The 23,117-nt window shown below is 39.9% G+C and overlaps 1 protein-coding gene across 2 annotated transcripts in view; it reads left to right on the top strand.

Moving 5' to 3' along the window:
• Kiaa0825 (KIAA0825 ortholog) overlaps positions 1 to 19,066 on the top strand; it is a 414,990-nt gene extending 395,924 nt beyond the window's left edge. The window contains exon 21 of one of the 2 annotated variants that reach the window (XM_050122178.1): positions 18,657 to 19,066. In XM_050122178.1, coding sequence (XP_049978135.1) covers positions 18,657 to 18,774 — 118 coding nt within the window. In that variant the 3' untranslated portion in view covers positions 18,775 to 19,066. The remainder of the gene's footprint in view (positions 1 to 18,656) is intronic. The other variant, XM_050122180.1, reaches the window with a different exon arrangement.
• Positions 19,067 to 23,117: the final 4,051 nt, after the last annotated feature.

Here is a 23,117-nt window from a genome sequence, read left to right as displayed (position 1 = left end):
TTTAAATTTTCCTCAGTTGATCGAGTCATGTTAAACAAAGATCTGTTCTCCTCCTGGAGAACTTCAAACTGATTCTTGAGAAGATTGTTGTCATTCTCAATTGTTTTTAAGCGTGCAACCTCTGCTCGTAAAGACTTTATCATATTTCTATTATCAAACCATATAGTGCCAAGGAAAACTACGAATCCCAGAAAGATCCATAGAGGTGGGGTGATAGACACCTCTTGTAAAATCTCCCACATGGTACAATTAAAAAAAACTGTTAAATTCTTGAATGATAACGTGTTCAGACATTTTAATTATAAAAGAAAATTTTTTCTCTTACCTGCAACGACTGGTTCCTGCCGGTGGTGGTCTCTGTGGTTTTGGAGCCTGTCTTGGAACTAGCTCTTGTCGACCAGGTTGGCCTCGAACTCACAGAGATCCGCTTGTCTCTGCCTCCCGAGTGCTGGGATTAAAGGCGTATGCCTCCACCGCTTGGCCGGCCTCAAACTCACAGAGATCCGCCTGCTTCTCTGGATATTATGGGCCTGAAGGCCGAGTGTATCTCTCGGACTCAGCCCTGGGGCCCGAGTCACGAACTAAGAAAACAACCCCCGGGAGCATGCTGTGTTAGCTAGCAGGCTATGCGCTTGAGTCGGGGGCAAAATAGCCCGACGTTGGACTCCAAAATGTACCGGCGTAAGCGAATGCATACAGATTGTCAAAATATAGACAGCTTTAATGGAGGAATAGACTTACAGAACCACTGTTCCCGCGGAGACCAGGAAAGCAGAAGCGAGGGCTGGGAGCACACTCGCCAAATTTATAGGCAAACTTTAGCCTGGCGAACATGCTCCCTAAGGGGTGGGACTTATCCCTACAATTTATTTTGAGCATTCATTCCTATAGGTATCCATCTACCTTCTTTGGATCTTTTGGGGCCTTTAGAATTTGATGCTTTGTCAGAGTAGATTATAGGGTAGGAAGCTAAAACCCTGTGTAAGTCATCTCTGACAGTTACTGGCGATGTTGAATCCTGTCCTTGTGCCTTCTTTTCCTCCTCATCAGCTCCAATAATTTCCTCAATTGTTTCAAATCTTTTTACTACTGTTTTTTTTTTTTTGTAAAACCTGAATCTTCTGGCCTGTATATATGTTTAGTAATTTCATTGAGGCACCTAGCTCCTGGACCTCATTCTGCACATGTGATTCCAAGGTATGGAGTTTTTCCTTTAAAGATAACATCTCATCCTTGGACGTTATTTGGATAGTGTGTAAACTGCCTTCCTAGAGAGATACTCTGTCTGCTAACCTATCATAACTTTTTAATAGATTTTGATTGTCACATTCAACAGTATGAATTCTTTTGGTTAATTTCCCAGTACCCTTTGACATGGATCTAATTTTGTCTGTCAAATTAATGTTACCCTTTTCAATAGTTTTAATTTTTTCAGGTAACTTTTGATTTTTGATGGTATTAATCCTGTCAGCTAGCTGTTCGTTATTAGTCTGTAGAGACTGTAGCATTTCTAAACACTCCTCATTCTTGGCTCTGTTATCAAACCATTTTCTCAAGAATATAATATTAGGAAAAAACCTGAGTCCCAATATCCAGTAAATGGATGTATCACAATAACCATATCAGCCTTGCAGAATACAATCCATAGTATTAGCAAAAAAGTTACCAAAAGTTTCAATGGTAATGTTGTCCACAATTATATAACTTTCAAGATTATTGATTTATTAATTAAGAAACGATTTACCTGGTATGAGGTCCAGTAAATTGTTTTAGGTGTAATAATCTTTATTGTCCAGCAGGTGTTGTGGTTGCAGAGTCACAACTTAGTGGCACAACCTGGTGCCACAAACAGTCCTGAGCCATTTTGGCTTTCTCACTTAGATGCTGGCTAAATACTGAGAAATATGCTTTGCTTGACAAATTAAAAGCAATTAAATCAATTCTGTACATTGAACAAAAAGCCTGGAACTCATAGGCAGGGAGCACAAACTGGAAGCTGTGCAAGTCACCATGCGGCAGAGAACTATGGCAGAAAACGTAGCAGTGGGGGCGGGGGGGGCATACGTGTGCTTGGGAAATTTCCAAGTTACCACACAGAGTAAGCTCTTCTGTGGTGGGGGTTCTACAAAAAAAAAAACCCACTTGGGTAAAAGCAAGCTAAGTGGATGGGGGTGGGAGTCTTTCTGGTCTATGGATCTAGGCCTTTAAGCTGATCTACCTGATAGGTGTGGAGTCTGGATCAACATGGGTGCCAGAAGAAGAAGGATGCTTAAAAGAAATCCCACACTAGCTCAGAACTGAGTATAATAGAGGGCTATTTATTTAGGGGTAGACTCAAAGATCACAAGTCTCTGCTGGAATGGGGAATAACAACTGAATCCCACAGCTGGAAAAGAGGCCAGACACATGCTTTACATTGGTGTACATAGTATAAGAAGCCATGCTTATGTGGACGCATAACTTAAAGGCTACTGGCAGTAGGAATTCCTACAGCATGTTGTAAGCTTTGAAATGTTAAAAATACGTATGTGATATCATGTCTTGCTTTTTAGTTTTCTTAAATTGCAATTGTTAGTCAACCTTAAATTTGCATGGTTAAATGTAGTTCAGAGTTGGAACATAGATTTACCATGAATGAGATCCTGGACTTCATTTCCAAACGAGCATACAGATACACACACACACACACACACACACACACACACAGTATACATATATGGCTGTTATATTTAAAGTGTGAGTTTAAATTAGAAGGAGAGCTCAGAGGAGGGGAGTAAAGTAGAATCTGCAGACTGTGACAGTTGCATGAAAGCTGTCTGAGTAGCAAGACCTTCTTCAATGATAGCAAGGAATTTCATTAGCTTTTCTCTTGGGAGTATAAGCTTTAGCAACATGGTACTTGAGCTTCTCTGGCACCAAAAACTTTAGAATGCTCAGCTAGAATTCTCTGTTTATACTTACCATAAAATGAAACATTATTAGACATAATCACACCTTAAGTTGTGATGACAGATGTTGACATAAGCACTTGAAGAGAAAATCAGGTTACAGAGAGATATATGAAAATAATGAGACAAAAGCATGTCAAAAATAATTTATTTTCTGGAAAATGATAGAATTTTAGAGTATGAAAAGTAATAGGGGAGATAATTGGGAACATTCAGTATATAGCTGGTGTCTAATTAAGTTGATGGGTCTTATTTGGGGAAAACACAACCATGTGAATTAGGCCATAGGTTAGTGCTCACACATCTGTGGCAAACATGCTACTGGAACATGCCTCACAAAGAAGGCTGGAATCACAGCATAGCTTTTGAGCTTTTGGGAACAAGTCTAATTTTGCTTTACCTGTCAAAATAAATACTATCCCAATGATGTGTTCATCCATAATATGGTAATGAAATAGAAAGAGGGCATTCAAGGTGATATTTCTGGGAGCTGTCAGTACAAAGAAAGGAAAGAAATATTTACATCTAAAAACTCTAAACTATGGAAGTATGTCCATGCAGTCTTTGTATTATCTCACTCATTCAACTAAAGGGTAAATCAAAGGGATGGACATATAGGGTTGGCAAATGGAGGTAGTGAGGGAAAAGGGCTGAATAAATGAGCAGGAGACTGACTTTTAAATAAAAAGCATCACAGTTTTCGTATGTTGTTCAGCTCTTAAAGCTGGATAACAGTGATGGGTTTTCCACTAATACATCTGAAATAGTATCACGTACATTTTTAGCTAGTTCTCAAACAAGTTCCATATTCTATACAAATAGGAAAAATTCAATTCATAATTGACAAGGTATGAATTTTTTATACTTTGAGCCATAAGGCTGCCACATCAACAAATGTAATTCCTTAGCAAATATGTCTTATGTTTATATTTATGAAATGTACACAATTGACACAGAACCCAAAAGGGAATAAGTAAGCATTTTAAATACACTTTGATTTGCAAGCTCCATGCTGGGAAATATTTATTAAATTAGAAACAAGGGAAGCATGTAAGCAGAATATTCTGGATCTCAATTTACCTTGAACCTTATGTTACCTTCATGGATTTTTACCACACTTGGATTTCCATTGGCTAAAGTGTTAGTTTCGCTCTGTTTTGTTTACTGTCTTTTTTTAATATATGATGTTGTGCTCTCAGAGTGAAAGTGATAAATTATTAAAACCTGAAGGCTCATAATGAAAACCAGCTGGGATGGTTTCAGGCCAGTTTGTGAGCACATCCAGGAAACGGCTCTGAGGCCTGCTCAAGTCTTCCCACCACACTGTGTGGCAGAGCCCTGCCACTCCCCCAGACAAATGATGCATCCAATTTTTCTCTTCTTGGATCTGGAGCTTATGACTTCTTTGTAATTTTTATATATCAATAAGTAATGCCAAGCTCATGCCAAGGGTAGACCATAGGAGGCAATGTGTCATTCTCGAACTGAGGCTCTGTTGTTGGAACCACAAGCTATTGTAGAAGAAATCTTACGAGATGGCCATTCTGTGAAGAAGCACAAAGCACACAAAAGACCTGCAGATCATGTTACCTGAGAGTCCTTCAGATACGTGGCACTGTCCACTAGATGTTTAAATTAAGATGTCACAGATGAGTGTTGTCCTTCATTTGAATTTTCTGAGCTGAAGCTTCAGACCCCACAGCTATTCCCATTATTACCATTCCAATAGTACAACAATTATACCTGGAACACTATGAAAAATGTTAAACCAAGGTCCTGAGAAGCTGGTAAGATATCTCCCATCCCCTGCGATATTTGCTCTGGTAATTAAGGAGTATGACACATAAATTGCTGCTATTTTTATGCTTGTTTAATCTATCTTTATAGGCAGAATGATATTTTCCTATATATCATTTTAGAATTGAATTTTATTTTAGTATTATTTATATATAATAACTGTATTTCAAAAACAAGGAGCAAAAATATAATGGAACCATATGCAAAACACAGTGCCAAAGCCTTTCCTAAATTAACGTGCTGTTTATGATGACCTTAAAAATGACATATTACCTTCCATATTTGTAGGTAAAACCCCAAGACCCAGGCAAGTTTAAGTCTCTTAGTAAAAGTCAATGAAGTGAGTGACATGAAAGTCTGACATGACTCTAAAGTTTTATGCACTTTTATCAAGCACCATTGCATTTGAGTACTGAAAAGCAGATCTTAAGTAATAGGTCCATAGAAGTTAAAAGCCAAGAATATTAACAAATCACAATAGGTTTTAGAAGTAATCATTTATCTTAACTTTTTTATATATCTTCTTGCCCAGATAACCTCCACTCATTTTGTCTGGAAGGGCTCTGGAGCAAAATGTGACTCATTTTCTCTATAACTGATGAGAGATATTAAGCCAGAATTAACCAGCTAAGCGATTCAACTTGTATGAAATGATACATGCGGCTTAGTGGTGTGCTTGATTCTAACAGAGAACAGCTATGTGGGCTTAGGAGCATTTTCTTCAGTCATCCTCCAGCCAACCAGTTGTCCTCTTTTGAAATCTGCCTATCTGGTGTGTTTTCTAGATATTTAGCAAAAACAGTTGCCCTGATCCTGAACCATAGGATCAGTGTATCATAGTACATAGCACCCCACAGCTATAAAGAACTTCAGGAAAAGGATAAAGGGTTTTGAGTTCAAGTCAGAATAACCTGAGACCTTTATAAGTAAAATTATCTCTGGACACTTGATTGTAAAATGAAGGAAAATGCAGCAATAGCTCTCCAAGTTTTTTTTTATACTCTTAATATATTTTAGTTCTATAAATTAATTCCATCTGTTTTAATATGTATTTCTTTTCTCTTGTCTCTGTAGTGAATTTCTCCAATAAATGGCACTTTTAGGTCACCCTCTTCCCCGACAAGAGCCTCAGTATTTAAGTAGACTGAGGTGCGTGGCCATGTCGTTGGTTCCAAGGAGCCTGTGGTGCAGTGAGGTTCCTCTACTTTAAATGTGTTGTCTCATCACATACCTGCATCCATCCCACACATTCGCATTGGCATCTCATAGTCTCAGTCAATTTAAAGGAACCAGGAAAGACTGCAAAAAGAAAACCAGAATAACAAACCTAGTAGAGCTATAATTTATAAAGTACTTATATGGGTCTTGGAGTATTTGTAAATCTAGGTGCTTGGTCTTGTTTGTTTCTTTGTTTGAGACAGGCTGATGCCGGTGGGGGAGGGGCCAGGGTTTTGCCCCAGTACCAAGGGCCTAGAGAGTGGGGTACCCAGCTGGCTGGCTGCTCACTCACCTCTTGGTCTGATGTGTGCAATTGCAGCCTGTGCATCACAGTTCCTTTGAGGCTGGGGGGGGGGGATGGGTGGGTTTGGGGAAAAAGTGGGCCTTGTAGCTTACAGGGTTGATCAATTGCGGGGGTTGGGTGTCTGGATAGTTTTTAGATGAAAAAGGGTGTTGCTATTTTATCATATCACATCCCAAATTCTACTGTTTTCCATTGTCTATGACCATTCAGTGTAACATATCACATCCTAAATTTCACTGTTTTCCATTGTCTATGACCATTCAGTGTAACAGCTTATGCTGCCGCTTTCAACACAGCCCAAGGGTTGGACCTGACTGGGGCTGAAGAAGAGAAGACAGACAGATGGACACATGGACTCTCAGAAAAGCTCTCTAATGGAGAGGCCACGGCACCCCAGAAGTTAGACATGTTTGTTATGTAAAGTTGAACAGAGAGACAGGGTTGTGGCATACAGCTGGATTGGGTGGCAGATAAACAAGGAGACAGGAGTTATAGTTTACAGCTCCGTTAGAGGGCCAGGACTGGATAATCTGCATTCACCAGTCTCTGTGGGGGAGCAGTCCTCAGACTGAATATCTGGATGAAGAAAGTATGGACATCTCTGCACTCCAAGCCTGACACTGTGAGGTCCTTGACATGACTGTCCCCTGTCACCAGCACACATTCTCTCTACAGTCCCACAGTATGAAATGAGTGCCACACAGTTATATACTATAAAAGTTCCAGAAATACCATCCTAAAGGGTAAAAATGACTTACTGTGACACATTACATTATATAGACTTGTGAATAAACAGCACTATGGTTATAGTAGATGTCACTCATATCTTAATAAAAAAAGAATGTTCTACTTCAGCACTAAATGCTGGCCAGGTAGTGTGACCTTGGTCCTCTGACTAAAAGTCTAGCATTGGGAACGAAGTTTCTGTGGAGAGGTGAATGATTTACTATTAACAGAAAAGTTCAGGTCCCATTACCACTGACAGCTATGTCCCCATTTATGTTATTTTTTGAGCCATAACTATTTAAAACATTGCAGTTAGCTTTCTTACTTGCCCCATTTATTGACACATAACTCTCCTATTAAATATATAGAACAAATCACATTAATTAAAATAAATTGCTTGGGCAGTTGAGCTGTGCTGCAGATGTCTCCAAAGGCTATAAATTCAAATTAATTAAAGGCTGCTTGTCCCTGTGCTTGAGAAAGATTCCTTTTAGTGCATTAGTCGTAACTAAAGAAACCAACCATCTTGCAAAAGGAAATTCATTTGAGTTGTTGAAGAAATAGCTACATAAATGGATATTTAGCTAGTTACCGTAATCATGTAACAAAATCTTGGCTGAAGCAAAGATATTGCTTTTTCACACTGGCAAGTGTAACTGTTCTTTTGTATTGAAGGTGGATTTTAGTAAGAATATCTCTATTTGATTCTCTGTATTGTATGCATTTAGATCTATTACATTTAGTTCTGTATTTTATATGTATACATATGTAGAATTCCAGGAAGTGTGTTTGTGTGTATATGTGTGTGTATGTTTGTGTGTGTGTATTCCATGTTAACAGATCATGCATAAGATAAACAGGCAATCTTTGTCTTCTGGATATTAAACTATTCAGTTAGGTGAAAATACTGTGCAGCATTAGAAACCCACTCTGTTTATATTAAGAAATGCCTGTGTGTTATAATTGCCAAAGACAAGGATGAGATGAGCTCTTATGGTGTTCTGTAAATGTTTTATGCCCTTTACATTTCATAAAATTCTCTGTAACAATAAAACATTCCCCTAAACTAACACACCTTAAGAAACTTGTTAATAAATAAGTTGAAAGAATCTCAGACGTGGTGGCATATTCTTGTGATCTGACAATGTGGAGGCTAAGGAGGGCCATGAGTATGAGGCCAGCCATGGCTATCTAGTGAACTTTAGGCTAGGCTGGAGTTACACAGTGATGTACTCTAACAAAGCCTCCCGCCAACCGTTTATCAAGGTGAAATATTTTTCACCTGTCATTCCTAAAAGTCCCTACCAAAAGTCATAATTAAGGATATATAAAGTCCATAGAATTGGACTATTACAGGTTTGGTATGAAGTTCAGAAGAAAATAAGACTTTTAAAGTATTAAATATTATAGCCTATAAGGACATTTTTAAATGTTTTGGTGAGGATAAGGCTGATCAATAAATCAACTCTTTTCACATTATATAAAAAGATTATTGATTTCTCTGTGACTAAATGTTAACCAAAGAGAATGGAACAAAACTATGCATTTTTTTGAAACTTAGAATTTAAACCATAGGCAAATGTGATTGCAGAGTCTCATTATCTGAAGAACATTTTAGACAGGGGACAGGTTTTATGTTTAAGCATGCATGAGACTGATCTGTTGTTCTGAGAGGAATGGGAGGTAGAAATACTAACGTGCTGCTATGGTGTGACTCACCTTCTGCGTGCTTGCCTAGCGAGCAACATCAACACCACAAGCTGGTGCTGTGATCCCAGCACTGGATTGGTGGGGTAAACAGGGCCAGTTTAAGCTATCCTATATATAGTGAACTGGGTTAGGTAGATTGCTCTTGTTTAGACTAATCTTCTCAAGCATAGTACATCTTTATATCTGCGTGTGTCCTCCCTAAAGTCTGTCCTTTGGGACTCAATGGTATGCAGTCACTTCCTGACAGGACTGCCATCAAAGAACAGCACAAATGCTATCTCTTACAGTGTCCCTAGAATTTAATAATGACGTCACTACTCAAACATCTCAGAATGCTTTCTGTCTTAATGTTGAGAAAAGGAAGACATAAATGTTTCCCTGGAGCTCCTTCAGGTTGCTTCACAAGTCAGGGAGGAGATACTAAAATGATGTCTTCCTCACAGACAACCATGGAAGTGAAGGCTGAGGAGACAGCACCAGCTCCTTTTATGACCACTGACACTTCATACCTACACTGAAATACTGGGGGAGATCGTTAGGAGATTTTGTGGCTGTATTTGAATTTTTATTTGAATATAATTTTCAAATTATATTCAAATTTTTATTTGAAATAATTTGAATAATTATTTCAGCCTTGCCCATATGGTAAATTCTCAGACTATATAAACAACCAAGGACAGAGTCATCTCCAGTCCCGCTGGCTTAAGTTTCCTACCTAGCACAGTATTCTGGGCTCAGCACATGCTCAGTGCGTGTTTTCTGGATGATTGGGTAGATTAATTATTTTCACTAAAACTCTATCTGAAATATGGCTCTTGTGATTTATTTTAAATAGACCCATAAACCAATCAGGCCATTCAACCATAAGCCCTATGCCTAAAGCCCAACAAAACAGCTAACTTATAAAGCCCTTTTATTTCAGTTTTCTCAGAAAAACATGCTACAGTATATTTTTACTATTACTGCTCACTTAGACAGATTGAAATTTTTTATTTTATTCTAGTATAATATGTGACTTAAACATTTTTAAAGATTTTTTAATTTCTATTGTATATGTATGAGGTTTTTGTTTACAAGTATGTATACGTACCACATGCATTCAGTGCGCTCAGAGGCCACAAGAGGGCATCATATCCCCTCGAACTGGAGTTAAAGTTGGTTGTGAGCTGCCATATTAGTGCTGAAAAGCAAGCTGGGGTGTGCTGGAAGAACAGCCAGTCCTCTGAACCACAGAGCCATCTTTCTGAGCGTTAGTGATTTAGAGATTTTGTTAGCCACAGTGAGAGATGTTTCCATTGGGAAGAATGCTAATCATATGTCAAATAAAATTAAATAATTAAATATTTTTATAATATTTTATCAGTTTGTGTGTTTGTGCAGATGTGCAATTGTGTGTGTGCATACATGTGTGTATGTGTGTGTGTGTGCACATGCAATGGTGAGGATACCAATACCTGTGGACATGAAGAGTCAGAAGAAGGTGTCTAGTCCTCTGAGACTGAGGTTTCAGGTGCTGTGGACAGCTGACTTGTCATGTGCTTGCTAGGTTGTAAGTTCCATGCTTATGACTACACAGGAACTTGTCAGCATTGAGCCATCTCTTCAGCCATAACTGCCTTTTTTGTTAGAAGAATGTGGATGTGCCTAATAGATGAGGGGGTCTTCGGAGAGATGCTTTTGCACATTATTAAATTTTAGGATTTGTAAAACAAGTGTTGATGTAGAAACTAAAGAAAGGAAGATGAATTTCAAAAGCTGGCATCTTATTATTTGTATAATTAATAAGTAATATTTATTTGAGATACCAAGTGCTACTCATTGTGTTACTAGAACTTCCAGGCTATTTCAGTTCCTCTAAATATAGTGTAATGACATTCACAGTTCTGGCAGAGACTAACCAGCAGCTATTATGCGAGTTTGAGGTGTGGAGAGTGTGGTATGTGGAACACTGTGTTGTTGGAAATATGCTCTTTGAGCCAGTCTAACATATTTGAACATTTTTAGGTGGTGGGAGGCATCATGGTGGAGGACAGGAGCAGTTTGTGTTTGTTTGTCTGCCTGCTTGCTTGTTTTGGAGAAGAAATAACATAATTTGGCTCGTAATTTAGAAAACTGAATCCATGAGCAATTTCTCTGAATTATGGATAGCCAAGTAATATTTCTACTTTATGATCATTAAAGTGCATAATCAAATATTCTCTGAATTTGAATCTGGATTAGACAATTGGAAAGGACTTTATGAAAGATAGACTGTACACAAAGTCTGTGGAATAATGAGCTGGATTGAGGTGACTGGAAAGGAATTTCAGATGGCCAGAGAACAAAATAAGACATATAAGCATAGAAAACCTAAGGCAGGGGCAATACAGACGACAATTCTCTCCTTGAAGAAAAGCAGAAGAAGCAACACAGATTGTGACCAGGCTAGAGCATGAGACTTCCAACCCTCCCAGGCAGGGGTAGTACCCATTGATGGTTCAGTTCTTCGGGATCATGGGATTGAGATGTGAACATCTCTGAAGTTTTGAACTGCTGAACTAGAGATGAGGTCAATGAGAGATATATAGGTGTGAGGATGTCTTCAAAGAATGTTGTGCCTGCGCTGATGGCGGCTGATGCGTGCACAGAACTGGGTGTGAAGGAGAGGCACGGTGCCAACCCTGTGCGGTGATTGAGGGCTGTGATGTCACCGTTGGTTTCTAAACACACACAAATTTCTTTATCTAAACAATATTAATAGATTTAAAGTAGGAATAAAAATGATTATCAAGAAGCTGAATTTAGAGAACTCGGGGATAAGGATAAGGAATGATTCATTACATCTCAGAATGCACATGAACTACCAATGAAGAGACAGGAGCTGAAGACATGGAAGCAGATGGAGGAGAGACGATGTCTGCGACCCAGAGAGAGGCTCATGCACATAGAACATCAAAATAAAGAAAATGGTTACTTGCTATACCATGCAGAGGAGAAGTACAAAAGGGTTTTTGTTCTAGAGGAATAAAATCCAATATGACTTCGCCATTCACTGCTCAGTCACCAACTGGTGAGACGATTTCAAACCATTAATTGGACCAGACGGTTAATGTTTTAATGGCATAATAAACTAATAAGTAACTATAAAGCATTTTGTAAATACAAAGAGTCATATAAATGTTTAATAATCACATTAGGTCTGGAGGCTTACTTCAAGTTACACTTTTATATCAAAAAATTTTATTGGTATTTCAGGAGAAATGTCATAATATAATCAGATACCATATTATAATTTATTGTATCTAAAAATACAACAAAGGGATAATCAAAAACAGAACAACTTCAGCCAGTGTGGTCTAAAAAGAGTGGATCAGCACCAACGTTCCCTTCACAGAAGACAAGGACGCATGAGAGCATGATCGATGTGTATCGGTACCGAGGGAGACCACTGCCATATGTAGAACCGCACTTGCCTATGTATTTGAGGGAGAATTTGTCAGATAAAGCAATGTGAAAGACATGCAACAGTAGGAAGGGCGTGGATACAGAGACTGAACGTCCACTTAGTTCAGGTAGAAGCTGATAAACTAGTTGTAACATTTTATGGGGCACTTGGCGTTCGCAGCTCACCTACTCCTTCCAATGGCAGTGTCACCTGTTTTAAAATTGAGACAATCTGATTCACAAAAAGGTCGAAACACTTGCTAGTATCACATATTTAGAAAGAGATACAATCAGGATTCAGTTCCACAATCCGGCTTCAATATCTTCTGGCATAAATCATATAATTCTAATTAGATGAAACAGATTCATTCCTTCTCCCTGCCTCTGAACATGGCTGACTGATGTCACCGCAGCCATCTAGGACCATGACATGATGGAAAAGACAAGGGAACCACTGTGACAGCAGATCTGGCGTGGGTCTCTTGACCAGAGCTGCAGTCACTTCCCGCTGATCTGTGAGGAAAGGAAGACCCTCTAGAGTCGCACTTGTCCCTGTTTGCTATGCTAACAAAAGAGCAGAGAAATCTGAAGACAGCACTGGGTGCTTGCTGGGAACAAGGCCTGGATGTGTTCTATGCATATTTCCTCTTTCATCATCACTGCACTTCTGTGAATTCCCATTTTATAGATGGAAAATCAGCCCAGTTCCATTCTGCCCCAATTCACATGTTTTAAGGTTCAAATTTAGGCTGCACCCTGCCTGCTAAACTCTCGTCAGCATTATGAGGAATCAGACACTTAAGAAATTTCAATTAAAATGAGAAAATAGAGAAGGATTCCTACTATTTTAATATTCTGATTACTATTCAATGTGGTCGGAGCTTCCAGAACAAATGTTTCTCATCAGGGGTACTATGAACACTTTGGGACATAATTTCATTGTGCGCCATTGATATGCACTAAAGTCATTTTCTATCTTATTCCCTGGATCCCACTGAAACCACTAAACACATGTCAGGAAAACACCCTGCACATTTCTCAGTCTTCCTCAGTTACAATGGCCTTTCTAGAACTGAGACTGACAAACTTCCTTGTCAGATTTGTGGGATGTGGGATCTTGGTGGTCTCCATCACAGCTGGTAAGCTCTGCTGTGTGGGATCAGTCACAGATGACACAGATGAAAGTGCATGTGGCAGTCAGGGTTCCACTCACACTCTTTGGGGACTGTCTCACAGATAAGACACTGAGACAGAGAGGTGCAGAAGCTCTCCTGAGGAGACTCAGCTAGCAAGTTCTAGGCTTCTCATAAACTCAAAGTCAGAGTGATCTCAGGGGTTAGGCTCATGTTTGAGACACAATTGATTTTACAGATTTTAGCTGATTTTCTTCGGGCAGAAGGCTATGTCTCAGAGAACTTCTCACACTCCAGACTGTGCTCCTCTTAGTCTGTCTGGTGTAGGTTGCTCTTTTCTACCCTAACGACGCTACAGGACTTGCATCTTTGATAACTTGGATTGATGCTATCATCGACCTATGTCATGATTATCACCAGGCAAGCCGGGCGGTGGTGGCGCATGCCTTTAATCCCAGCACTTGGGAGGCAGAGGCAGGTGGATCTCTGTGAGTTCGAGACCAGCCTGGTCTACAGAGCTAGTTCCAGGACAGGCTCCAAAGCTACACAGAGAAACCCTGTCTCGAAAAAACAAACAAACAAACAAACAAATAAATAATAAAAAAAACCCACATGATTATCACCAGGCATAGCTCTCCCTATTGGCACGAACACACTGAAGTCTTCCCTCAATACAAGATTCCACAAAACCACTCGTCAGAAGAGCCATTCACTGATGTGTAACATTTATTTACCATGCCTTAACTGTTCATAGAAACATAAACCAGCCATTGCCCATTAAAGTGAAAAGGAATATAAAATACTGAGCCCAGGGTCTGATACTTTCAAGAGCCCTAAGGAATAGATTATGTTAGGATGTTCGGAGTGGCAAGCAGACACTACTACTGGTCCTGCTGTAACTAGATAAATGAAGGAGGATTTGTGAAGGCTTACAACACGCACATCAATCAGAATGGAACTGATGCACAGGTTGACTACTCACACTGTGGAATATCTCAGTAAAGGTTTTATGTAGTCTCTACTGTATTATATAGAAAAGGGACCCATAGCCAAAGATGCTCAAGCTTCTCTATCCCACCCACCCCCAGGAGATATATGGCTGGGACCTCTCCTAGAAGGTAGTGGTACTTATATAGACCAGTGGGGTCTTATGGAATTCTACTGCTCATCAGTATATAAGGTGCAGCAAAGTGGAAGTAATGTTGAATTTCCTAAACAATAGTAGGCGGGGAGGGGATTTAGCAATATTTAGAGGCAGGCTATGAAGTCAGGAGGAGCAAAATAGAGTCACCACATGTTTACTACAAAGCTTTTCTGTGAGCATCAGAATGCACTGGTTCTAATAGCTTCTGATTTCTGCTGGGAACTGCTTCTATCACAGATATATACTATATTAGGAGAAACTAAAGATAAAGATTTGAAATGTATTGTACATTGGTATTTGACAAATTGGTAGATTCATTTCCCTCCTGGTAATTCTTCTGACAAAGTGATTTTATTTTGCCTTGTATTAGTAGTTAGAGATAAATTTCTCTTAGCACGTTATGAACATGAAATGTAGCATGCTTCTGACAAACATTTCAAGTGTCTAGTACTTTTGTTTAACAAGAATAAAATAGAAAATATAATTTATTGCCTGTTTCCCATTTGTCATTATTTCTTATCCTCATATAAAATGATTTCTTCTTAATAAACACAAAGCAGAAATAAAAGGGCTTTCGTAGGTAAATAAGTTTGTTTAATATCATTAATTACTAACAGCTCAATTATACTGTGAAGTGCCATAATTGTCATAAAGCTTAAAAATCCTTGTCATGGTTTCTATAATTCATTTAGATTACATTAATTATACAGATTTTAGTGAAGAAGAGAGACTGCTTTTAATCCTCACAAGTAGAGAAAATGATCAAAATATTTATGTGTATATTTCATATTTTATTCTGTTGACATTCTTGACAAGACCAGACTGGACCAGACCAGATCAGTCTCAACCAGACCAGACTGGACCAGGCTGGACTCAAGCATTATTAGCACTTTTATATTGAAGTAGAGGGGACAGGCAACCATGTTTGGATTACCCATAAAAGTGTATGATCTTTAGCTCTTCTATTTAATTTCTAAAACAATTCAGGATACATTTTTCAGAAAATAAAAATGTGTAAGGTGTTTTTTTTTTTTTTGGTATGTGGAATGAAACCAAGTTCTATAGGCTAGGCAAGTGGCCAATGATTGAGATGAACCATGAGTCCCAAATATTTTCTTATTGCATTGTATATCTGTGTGTGTCTATGTATCTGTTTGTATGTGTGTGTGTGTGTGCATGTGTGTATGTGTGTGCGTGTGTGTGGTGTCACATGGTATGTGTGGAGGTCAGAGGCTAACAATCGGGGGTCAATTCACTCCTCCTACTATGTAGGTCCTAAGAATCAGATTCAGCTTGCTAAGCTTTGTGGTCACTGAGCCATCTCAGCTACCCATGGCCCAGTTATTTTGAAGATTAATTGATGGTATCTATAAAATTGTCTTAATATCATGGACATATTTGGCATACCCTATGTCAACCCAATTTCTAGAGTTCACATCCAAAACTATTTGGGCAAGTAGCTTTGTGTGCCTCGGCTCATTCTCATTCAGAGAATCAAAGTACTAAATAGGAGGATGTAAAGTGTTCAAAACAACCTATAGCTAGTGCTATATAACTTTTCCATTACTTATCTGTTCATTGTGGAGTTCAGTGTTATAGACTTAATAATAATATCCCAATACACCTTTATGAAATAGGTAGTAGACATGCTTTAACATTAAAATTCCATGTGAGGCATGGTGGCGCACACCTTTAATCCCAACACTGAGGAGAGTGGGGCAAAAGAATCAAGAGTTCTAAACCAAAGGGCCTGGAAAGATGGCTCAGCCATTAAGAGCGCTAGCTGCACCTGCGGAGTCCCTGAGTCCAGTTCCCAGCATGCACACTGTGGCTCACAGCCACCTGTAACTCCTTTTCTGGGGCATCTGATGCCCTCCTATGACCTCCACAGGGACCAGACACACATGTGGCAAACAGAAATATATACAGGAAAAACATTAATAGAGTAAAATAAATTATGACATATTTTTAGCAGGCAGTGGTGGCGCACACCTTTAATCACAGCACTTGGGAGACAGAGGCAGGTGGATCTCTGTAAGTTCGAGGCCAGCCTGGTCTACAAGAACTAGTTACAGGACAGGCTCCAAAGCAACACAGAAAAACTCTGTCTCAAAAAACCAAGAAGAAAAGAAAAAAGAAGGATGTATTTTTAAAAGAAGAGTCCTAAATCAACCTGGGCTGCATAGCAAGTTCCAGACCAGCTTGGGATACTAACAAGATGCATTCTCAAAGCATTTAATAAACAAAATAAACAATATAAACCTTAACTTCCATTAAAGTAAGTACAAGGTAGTCTTGTGGGATAAATTATAAACCCCAAACAATTGATTTTAGTAGTATTTTCTCATATGATGTGAGTTTTTAGCATCACAGGGATGCAGCAATGGGGGTGGATTCCTCACAGGGATGCAGCAGTGGGGGTGGATTCCCCACAGGGATGCAGCAGTGGGGGTGGATTCCTCACAGGGATCCAACAGTGGGGAATGCATTCCCCACAGGGATGCAGCAGTGGGAATGCATTCCTCACAAGGATGCAGCAGTGGAGGGTGGATTCCTCACAGGGATGCAACAGTGGGGATGCATTCCCCCACAGGGATGCAGCAGTGGGGATGCATTCCCCACAGGGATGCAGCAGCAGGTCCTCTCCTCTCAGGAGAGCTGTTTCCCTCCGCTGCACTCCCCTCTGCCCCTGCTCTGCTCTGATAGGAAGTTTTGCTGCAGAAATGTAGCAACTGTGCACCTGCTCAGGCAAAAGTTGTTGCTTCTCTTCTGCCCTACTCAACTCTAGAGAAAGTCACCTCATTCAAGAGATTCACTGGGAGGGAGGAATCTTGGAAGGTGGCTGCCTCCACCAGGGTGAGAAAAGGCAGCCCCAAACTGAACAGGTACAGGGCAGAGTTTATCCAGGTTGAGATTTTAGGTTCAAAATTGGTCAGATTTTAATCCCTGATCTTTTCATGCTCAGGGATTAGTTGGTTTTGTGTTCAGGGACTGGTTAGTTTTCATGCTGAGTTGGCCAGGGATTCAGGGCCAGGATGTGTTTCTTTCAGTGACCCTTTATACCCTTTTGGCTCTGGTTTCAGGGCCAAAGTGAGGGTCTGTCACTGTCCTCTTTACCCTACATAGTAGGGAAAATTATTTCACCTTCAAGTTGTTTTAAAGTCCGGATAGATGGTGCTCTAATTACAACCATGAGGAATCAGGTAGAGAGCATAAAGAGGCCCTAGATATGGTACTTTTTAGATTCACACAAGATTGCTGATATAAAGATCTAGAAGGTGAGAAAAAGCCTAGGTAAAGGGTGTCTCCAAAGTCGCTTCCTCTCTGAGCTTCCCCTGCCTCTGACATGCATATTACTGCTCATCGCTGGCCAAAGAGTGCGGACTCCAAAACCAGAAAGCTGCATCCTGCACTCATGCACTGTGCATGTCTGTTTGTTAACTGGTGGCTCTGACTCCGGAAGCACAGAGGAATGGCATTCAGTGGAGCGCTCTTGTGCGTGGCCGGCCCGGGGGACAACAGAGAGCCTTTGACAGCAGGTCTTTCCGGATGTAGCAGCCCTGGGCTTTGCATACCCTTTAAAATACTACATAATGGAAAGTAGCTCAACAAATGGCAGAAAAACTTAAGAAAGAAGAAAAGAATAAAAAAGAGTCCCTCCCTGTTGGAAGTCTAGTTACAGTGCCTTGTCATGTTGGAAGCTGGTGTGTGTTAGTCTTCAAAGAAATAAGCAGTGAGCATGCTTAAGCTATCATTTTAATATTATAAGGTTATGTATTTATACAGGTCTAGGTTCTTAAACTTTGCTCTACAGTGCCTAATTGTCCAGGATCAGAAAGGATTCAAGCTGATGTTTATGGACGCTTGCTAATTTTTGTTTTCTTGAGGATTAACTTGATTATTCCCAGTCTAGGAAGAGGTTGCTGCCCCTTCAGGCATTTAGTTGATGTCTTTTTTCTGCAAACCTCCCTACGTTGTAGCCCTTTACACATTCTACACTGAAGGAAATGTATTACGTGCATTTTTAAACCCGGAAAATACAGAAACCCCCTTTGACACAATCCTGTAAGATGTTGTTTTCTTCTCCCACTCTGAAGTACTCCCAAAGTGGTGCCAACGAACTGTTGCCCCAAAGGCGGTCAGCAGAGAGTAAATAAGGAAGGTGGCACTTCAGGAAACCACAACACACGCCTTGAAATAATGATTACTGGTGGAAAGTTATAGAAATACTGATTTTATTATTTTTCTTTTAGATGGGAAATGAAGAAAGATGAAACTCTGGAGGAGACAGAAAAAATGATGCTGGACCATTTAAAACAAATCTGTAGCATACAGGACTCTTCTGCGTTAGACAGCACAGACGCACGGTAATCGGCAGAAAAACGGCGACGGCTTTATTTTAGGAAACAGTCTCGTGCGATGGAGGCTTTCTCAGAATCAGAGGACTGGCACATGTGCCACAGAGCGCAGCCATCACCGCAGTGACGCACTGTACTGTAAAGAACGAGAGGCTCTGTGCTCTTATTTTAGAGATAATTGCAAACGTTTTTCTTTCCCAATCTTTCTTCTTATATGATAAAACTGCTGCCATCTCGTGTTCCCTTTGAATTATGTTTTTTTCTTTCCTTCAATACGGAGGCATCTATGACAACAGGAAAAATAAATATTTGGAAATATTTTTCTTATATAATATTTGGATGTTACATTGATTGGAGTCCCACCCCCACACCGGAAGTCATCTGAAAATTGCAATTTGATTTGGTAACTGAAGCCTAAAAACAGATCTTAATTGCTGGTTGGACCCATCCCCCTTCTCGTATAATTTCTTCCTCATCCACTTCATCTTTTTTTTTTTTTTTTTTTTTTTTTTTTTTTTTTTTTTTTTTNAGAGAAAGTTTTTTTTTTTTTTTTTGGTTTTTCGAGACAGGGTTTCTCTGTAGCTTTTAGAGCCTGTCCTGGAACTAGCTCTTGTTGACGAGGCTGGCCTCGAACTCACAGAGATCCGACTGCCTCTGCCTCCTGAGTGCTGGGATTAAAGGCGTGGGCTACCACAGCCCGGCCCATCCACTTTATCTTAATCACAGCCACAAGAAAGCCTTCCCCAGCACTGTTAACTTCAGTGACTCTTGTGATAGTTGTCCTCCTTAGTCTCTTTTCTCTCACGCTTTCACCTCCTGCACCAAGTGGCTCCTTTCGGCTCAAGCCAAAAAAAAAAAAAAAAGTTATTTTTTTCCAACTGAAAACCATTTTTATTTCAGAATTATATTCAAAAGTTAATCTTCTCTATCCTTCATTATCTACAATGGCTGTTGTTGTTGTTTTTTTTACTCTTTTTAGTCTTCTGGCGGGGGTAGGGGTCATCACCCAGTTCCCAAATGAATCTATGGAGGCCTTTTCTTATTTATGAATATCCAGCCTTAGCTTGATTTGTTTCTACCTAACTTTTCTTAATTTAAATTATTCTATCTACTTTTGCCTCTGGGCTTTTTTTACTTTTCTTACTTCTGTAATCTTACTTTCACTTTGATCCCTGGCTAGCTGTGTGGCTGAGTGGCTGGACCCTTCTTTTCTTGCTCCTTGACCTCTTTTGCTTTTAGATCCCTGTTTTTCTCCTTCTGTTTATTCTTTCTGCCTGGCAACCCTATCTATCCTTTCTCCTGCCTTGCTATTGACCATTCAGTTCTTTTTTAGACCAGTCAGGTGTTATAAGCAAGCAAGTTAATACAGCTTCACAGAGTTAAACAAATGCAACATAAAAGGATAAAAAATATCTTTGCATCATCAGACAAATGTTCCATAGCATTAACAAATTTAACACATCTTCAACTAATGTCCTACAACAAATGCATGCTATTTTTCTTTTTGATTGTACTTGCACACACACAGAAAGAGACATATGCACACACACACACACACACACACACACACAGAGGAATGTGTTCTACCACCCTGCTAGCCAAATACAATGATCTATACTTACTGTGTCCTTCCTATCAGTGCCTGATATTAGATTATAAAGACCTGGAAAGCCATTAGTATAATATGAAGTTTCCCTTTATAAACCTGAATGTGCTAGGATTATTCAAAGTGTGACCAACCACTCAAATGTATGAGTCTATGGGGACCAATCTCATTCAAACCACCACAGGGACCATTAGTAAAATAGCAAATGTTCTTCAAGGATCAGAAATGTCTAAATACTCTGAGTATCCTCCAATTAAAATATTGTTATGAAGCTGGGTGTTGTGCTATATGTCTATAATCCAAACATCCCATTGGCTGAAGCAAAATGACTGGGATTTCAAGGATAGTGTGGAATACATAGCAAGATGCTTCTTTAAAAAAAGGTTGGTGCCAGGTAAGAGTGCTTCCTTGCTGTCAAACTTGACAACTTGAGTTTGATCCCTGTACCATGCATAGTGGAGGGAGAAAAGCAAGTCCTGTAAGGTGTCCTCTGACTCCTACCTGTCCACTGTAGTGTATACACATGCATACATAAATACTTGCAAATAAAACAATAGGTATTGTAACAAATAATGACTAATTTCAGGAACAAAAATCTGCATTAGTTACTTATTGTTGCATGTTGATACCAGAATTTAGCCAATTAAGACAACATATCCATTATGTCAAAGTCACTGCAGATCAATTGCTTGAGCACATTTAGCTGGACTGTTTGCTGTGGTATTAGAAGGCTGTATTGAAGGTTCACTGAAGCTTAAATATGGAAGAATGCACTTCCAAGGCCATGTGGTTTTGGCAATACTGATCACTTTACAGGCTGCTGGACAGATGGCCTCATTTCTTGCCAGCTCCTAGTCAAAGGCTGCTGTCAGTGTCCTGCCGCTTGAGTCTTCCCCAAATGGTCTCGCTTTCTCAGAGTCCACAAGGAAGATTGTCTTCTTGCAAGATCAATGTTATAGTTTTTCTAACATAACAATGTATATTTGTTTCTATTTATTTATTCATTTACTGTGTGTGTACACAATGGGCACACACATGGAATGGCTCAAGTGTATAGGTCAGAGGACAATATATGGGAGTCTCGGGGGTTGAACTCGGGGCTTCAGGCTTGGCGGCAAACACCTTTACCCACTGAGTCATCTCACTGTCCCAGTAATGTGTAGTTAATCACATATATTCTGTCATCTTTAGAAAATTCTAATGGTTAAAATCATCACTCATCCCACCCGGGCTCAGGGAAAGGCACCACATGAAAGGAGGAGTGTGAGAATGAGGAGAACCGCTCCAGAGTGTCCACCCCTAGTTGGAGTTCGGGGAAAGGAGAAGAGCTGGCTTGTGAAGAGAGTCAGCAGTTGTGCCTCATCAGGCAGCTATTATAAGCCAAACTATGCCAGTCTCGTGATCACAAGACTCCACAAGAATCCTTATATATGCTCTCTATGTCTTTATTCATATTGGCACTGCAATTCCTATTTGAGACAATAGAGAGTTCTGAAAGCATGAAAAACTAATTCTAATTTTAATAAAAATACACAGCACAGTCTAGGCTTCCAAGCACCAACTCTACTTCAACCATATGATACTAATATATAAAATATAACAAAGAATCTTCTTGGGGGAGGGGGATTGAAACAGGGTTCTCTGTAGGTTTGAAGCCTGTCCTGGATCTAGTGTTTGTAGACCAGGCTTGCCACAAACTCTTAAGAGATCTGCCTCCCAAGTGCTGGGATTAGAGGGTGTGTGCCATCACTGCCCAGTTTAACAATCTTTTTAAGAGCTCTCAATACCAAATCTAGGTCACAAATATTTACTATAAATAAAATGAAATTCAACATTTCCAAAACTACACCTCTGGAACCACATTCCAACATGCTCCTTTGACACAAAGCTCCATTAAAATTAATAATAGTAATAATAATATTGATAGAAATAATGTTAAGACTCTGGAAGTAGTCTTAGGGGCAAACAGCAGATGAATAAACATCTATAGAAGAAAAGTATGAATCAAGGCGCTGCTTTCTGCTCTCATCCCATCTTGGCACAGCTGCACTGAACAGATACTGTAGCCAATCCCTAAGGCTTCCTTCTACCCCAGCTCCAGGAAAGATACTTGCTTCATAAAAGGAGCAGGACTTCTGCATTTCTCATCCTGCCCCAGACTGCCTTCTGCTAAAACACAGTTCTCGAAAAGTGATTCTGGAGGTGGGGATTCCATTCTTTGGCCAGCTTCCATTCCTGCAATGGAATCCTGGGTTAGAATGTACTGAGAGTCTTAGGTGGGGTCATCCTTGTGGATTCCTGGGAATTTCTGTAGAGCCAGGTTCCTGCTAACCCTATATAATGGCTACCTCAATCAAGATATCTCTCTCCTTGCTCTCCTCTCTGTCCTTCCTCCATCTCAACTATCCCATTCCCTCAAGTTCTCCTCAACCCTCCCCTTCTCCCCTTCTCTTCCCCTTCTACTCTTTCTTTCCCCCTCCACGCCCCCCATGCTCCCAATTTTGTCAGGCAACTTTGTCTGTTTCAGGCAGAAACCCACATTTGAGCTCCCATGGTCCAGTTGAAGAGTAGAAGGAGTGAGAATATGAGCCAAGAGGTCAAGACCATGAAGGGTTGGTTCATCCACTGAAACAGTTTACCTGAGCTAATGGGAGCTCACCAACTCCAGCTGGACTGGGAAGGAAAAAGCATAGAACCAAACTAGTCCCTCTGAATGTGATTGACAGTTGCATGGCTGGGGCAGACTGAGG

The sequence above is a fragment of the Alexandromys fortis genome, unplaced genomic scaffold, assembly GCF_014885135.2.
Source record: "Alexandromys fortis isolate MF-2015 unplaced genomic scaffold, M_Fortis_MF-2015_v1.1 scaffold_163, whole genome shotgun sequence".
NCBI lineage: Eukaryota > Metazoa > Chordata > Mammalia > Rodentia > Cricetidae > Alexandromys > Alexandromys fortis.
Note: the sequence above shows the minus strand (reverse complement) of the source record. Positions and strands in the feature narration are given on the sequence as shown.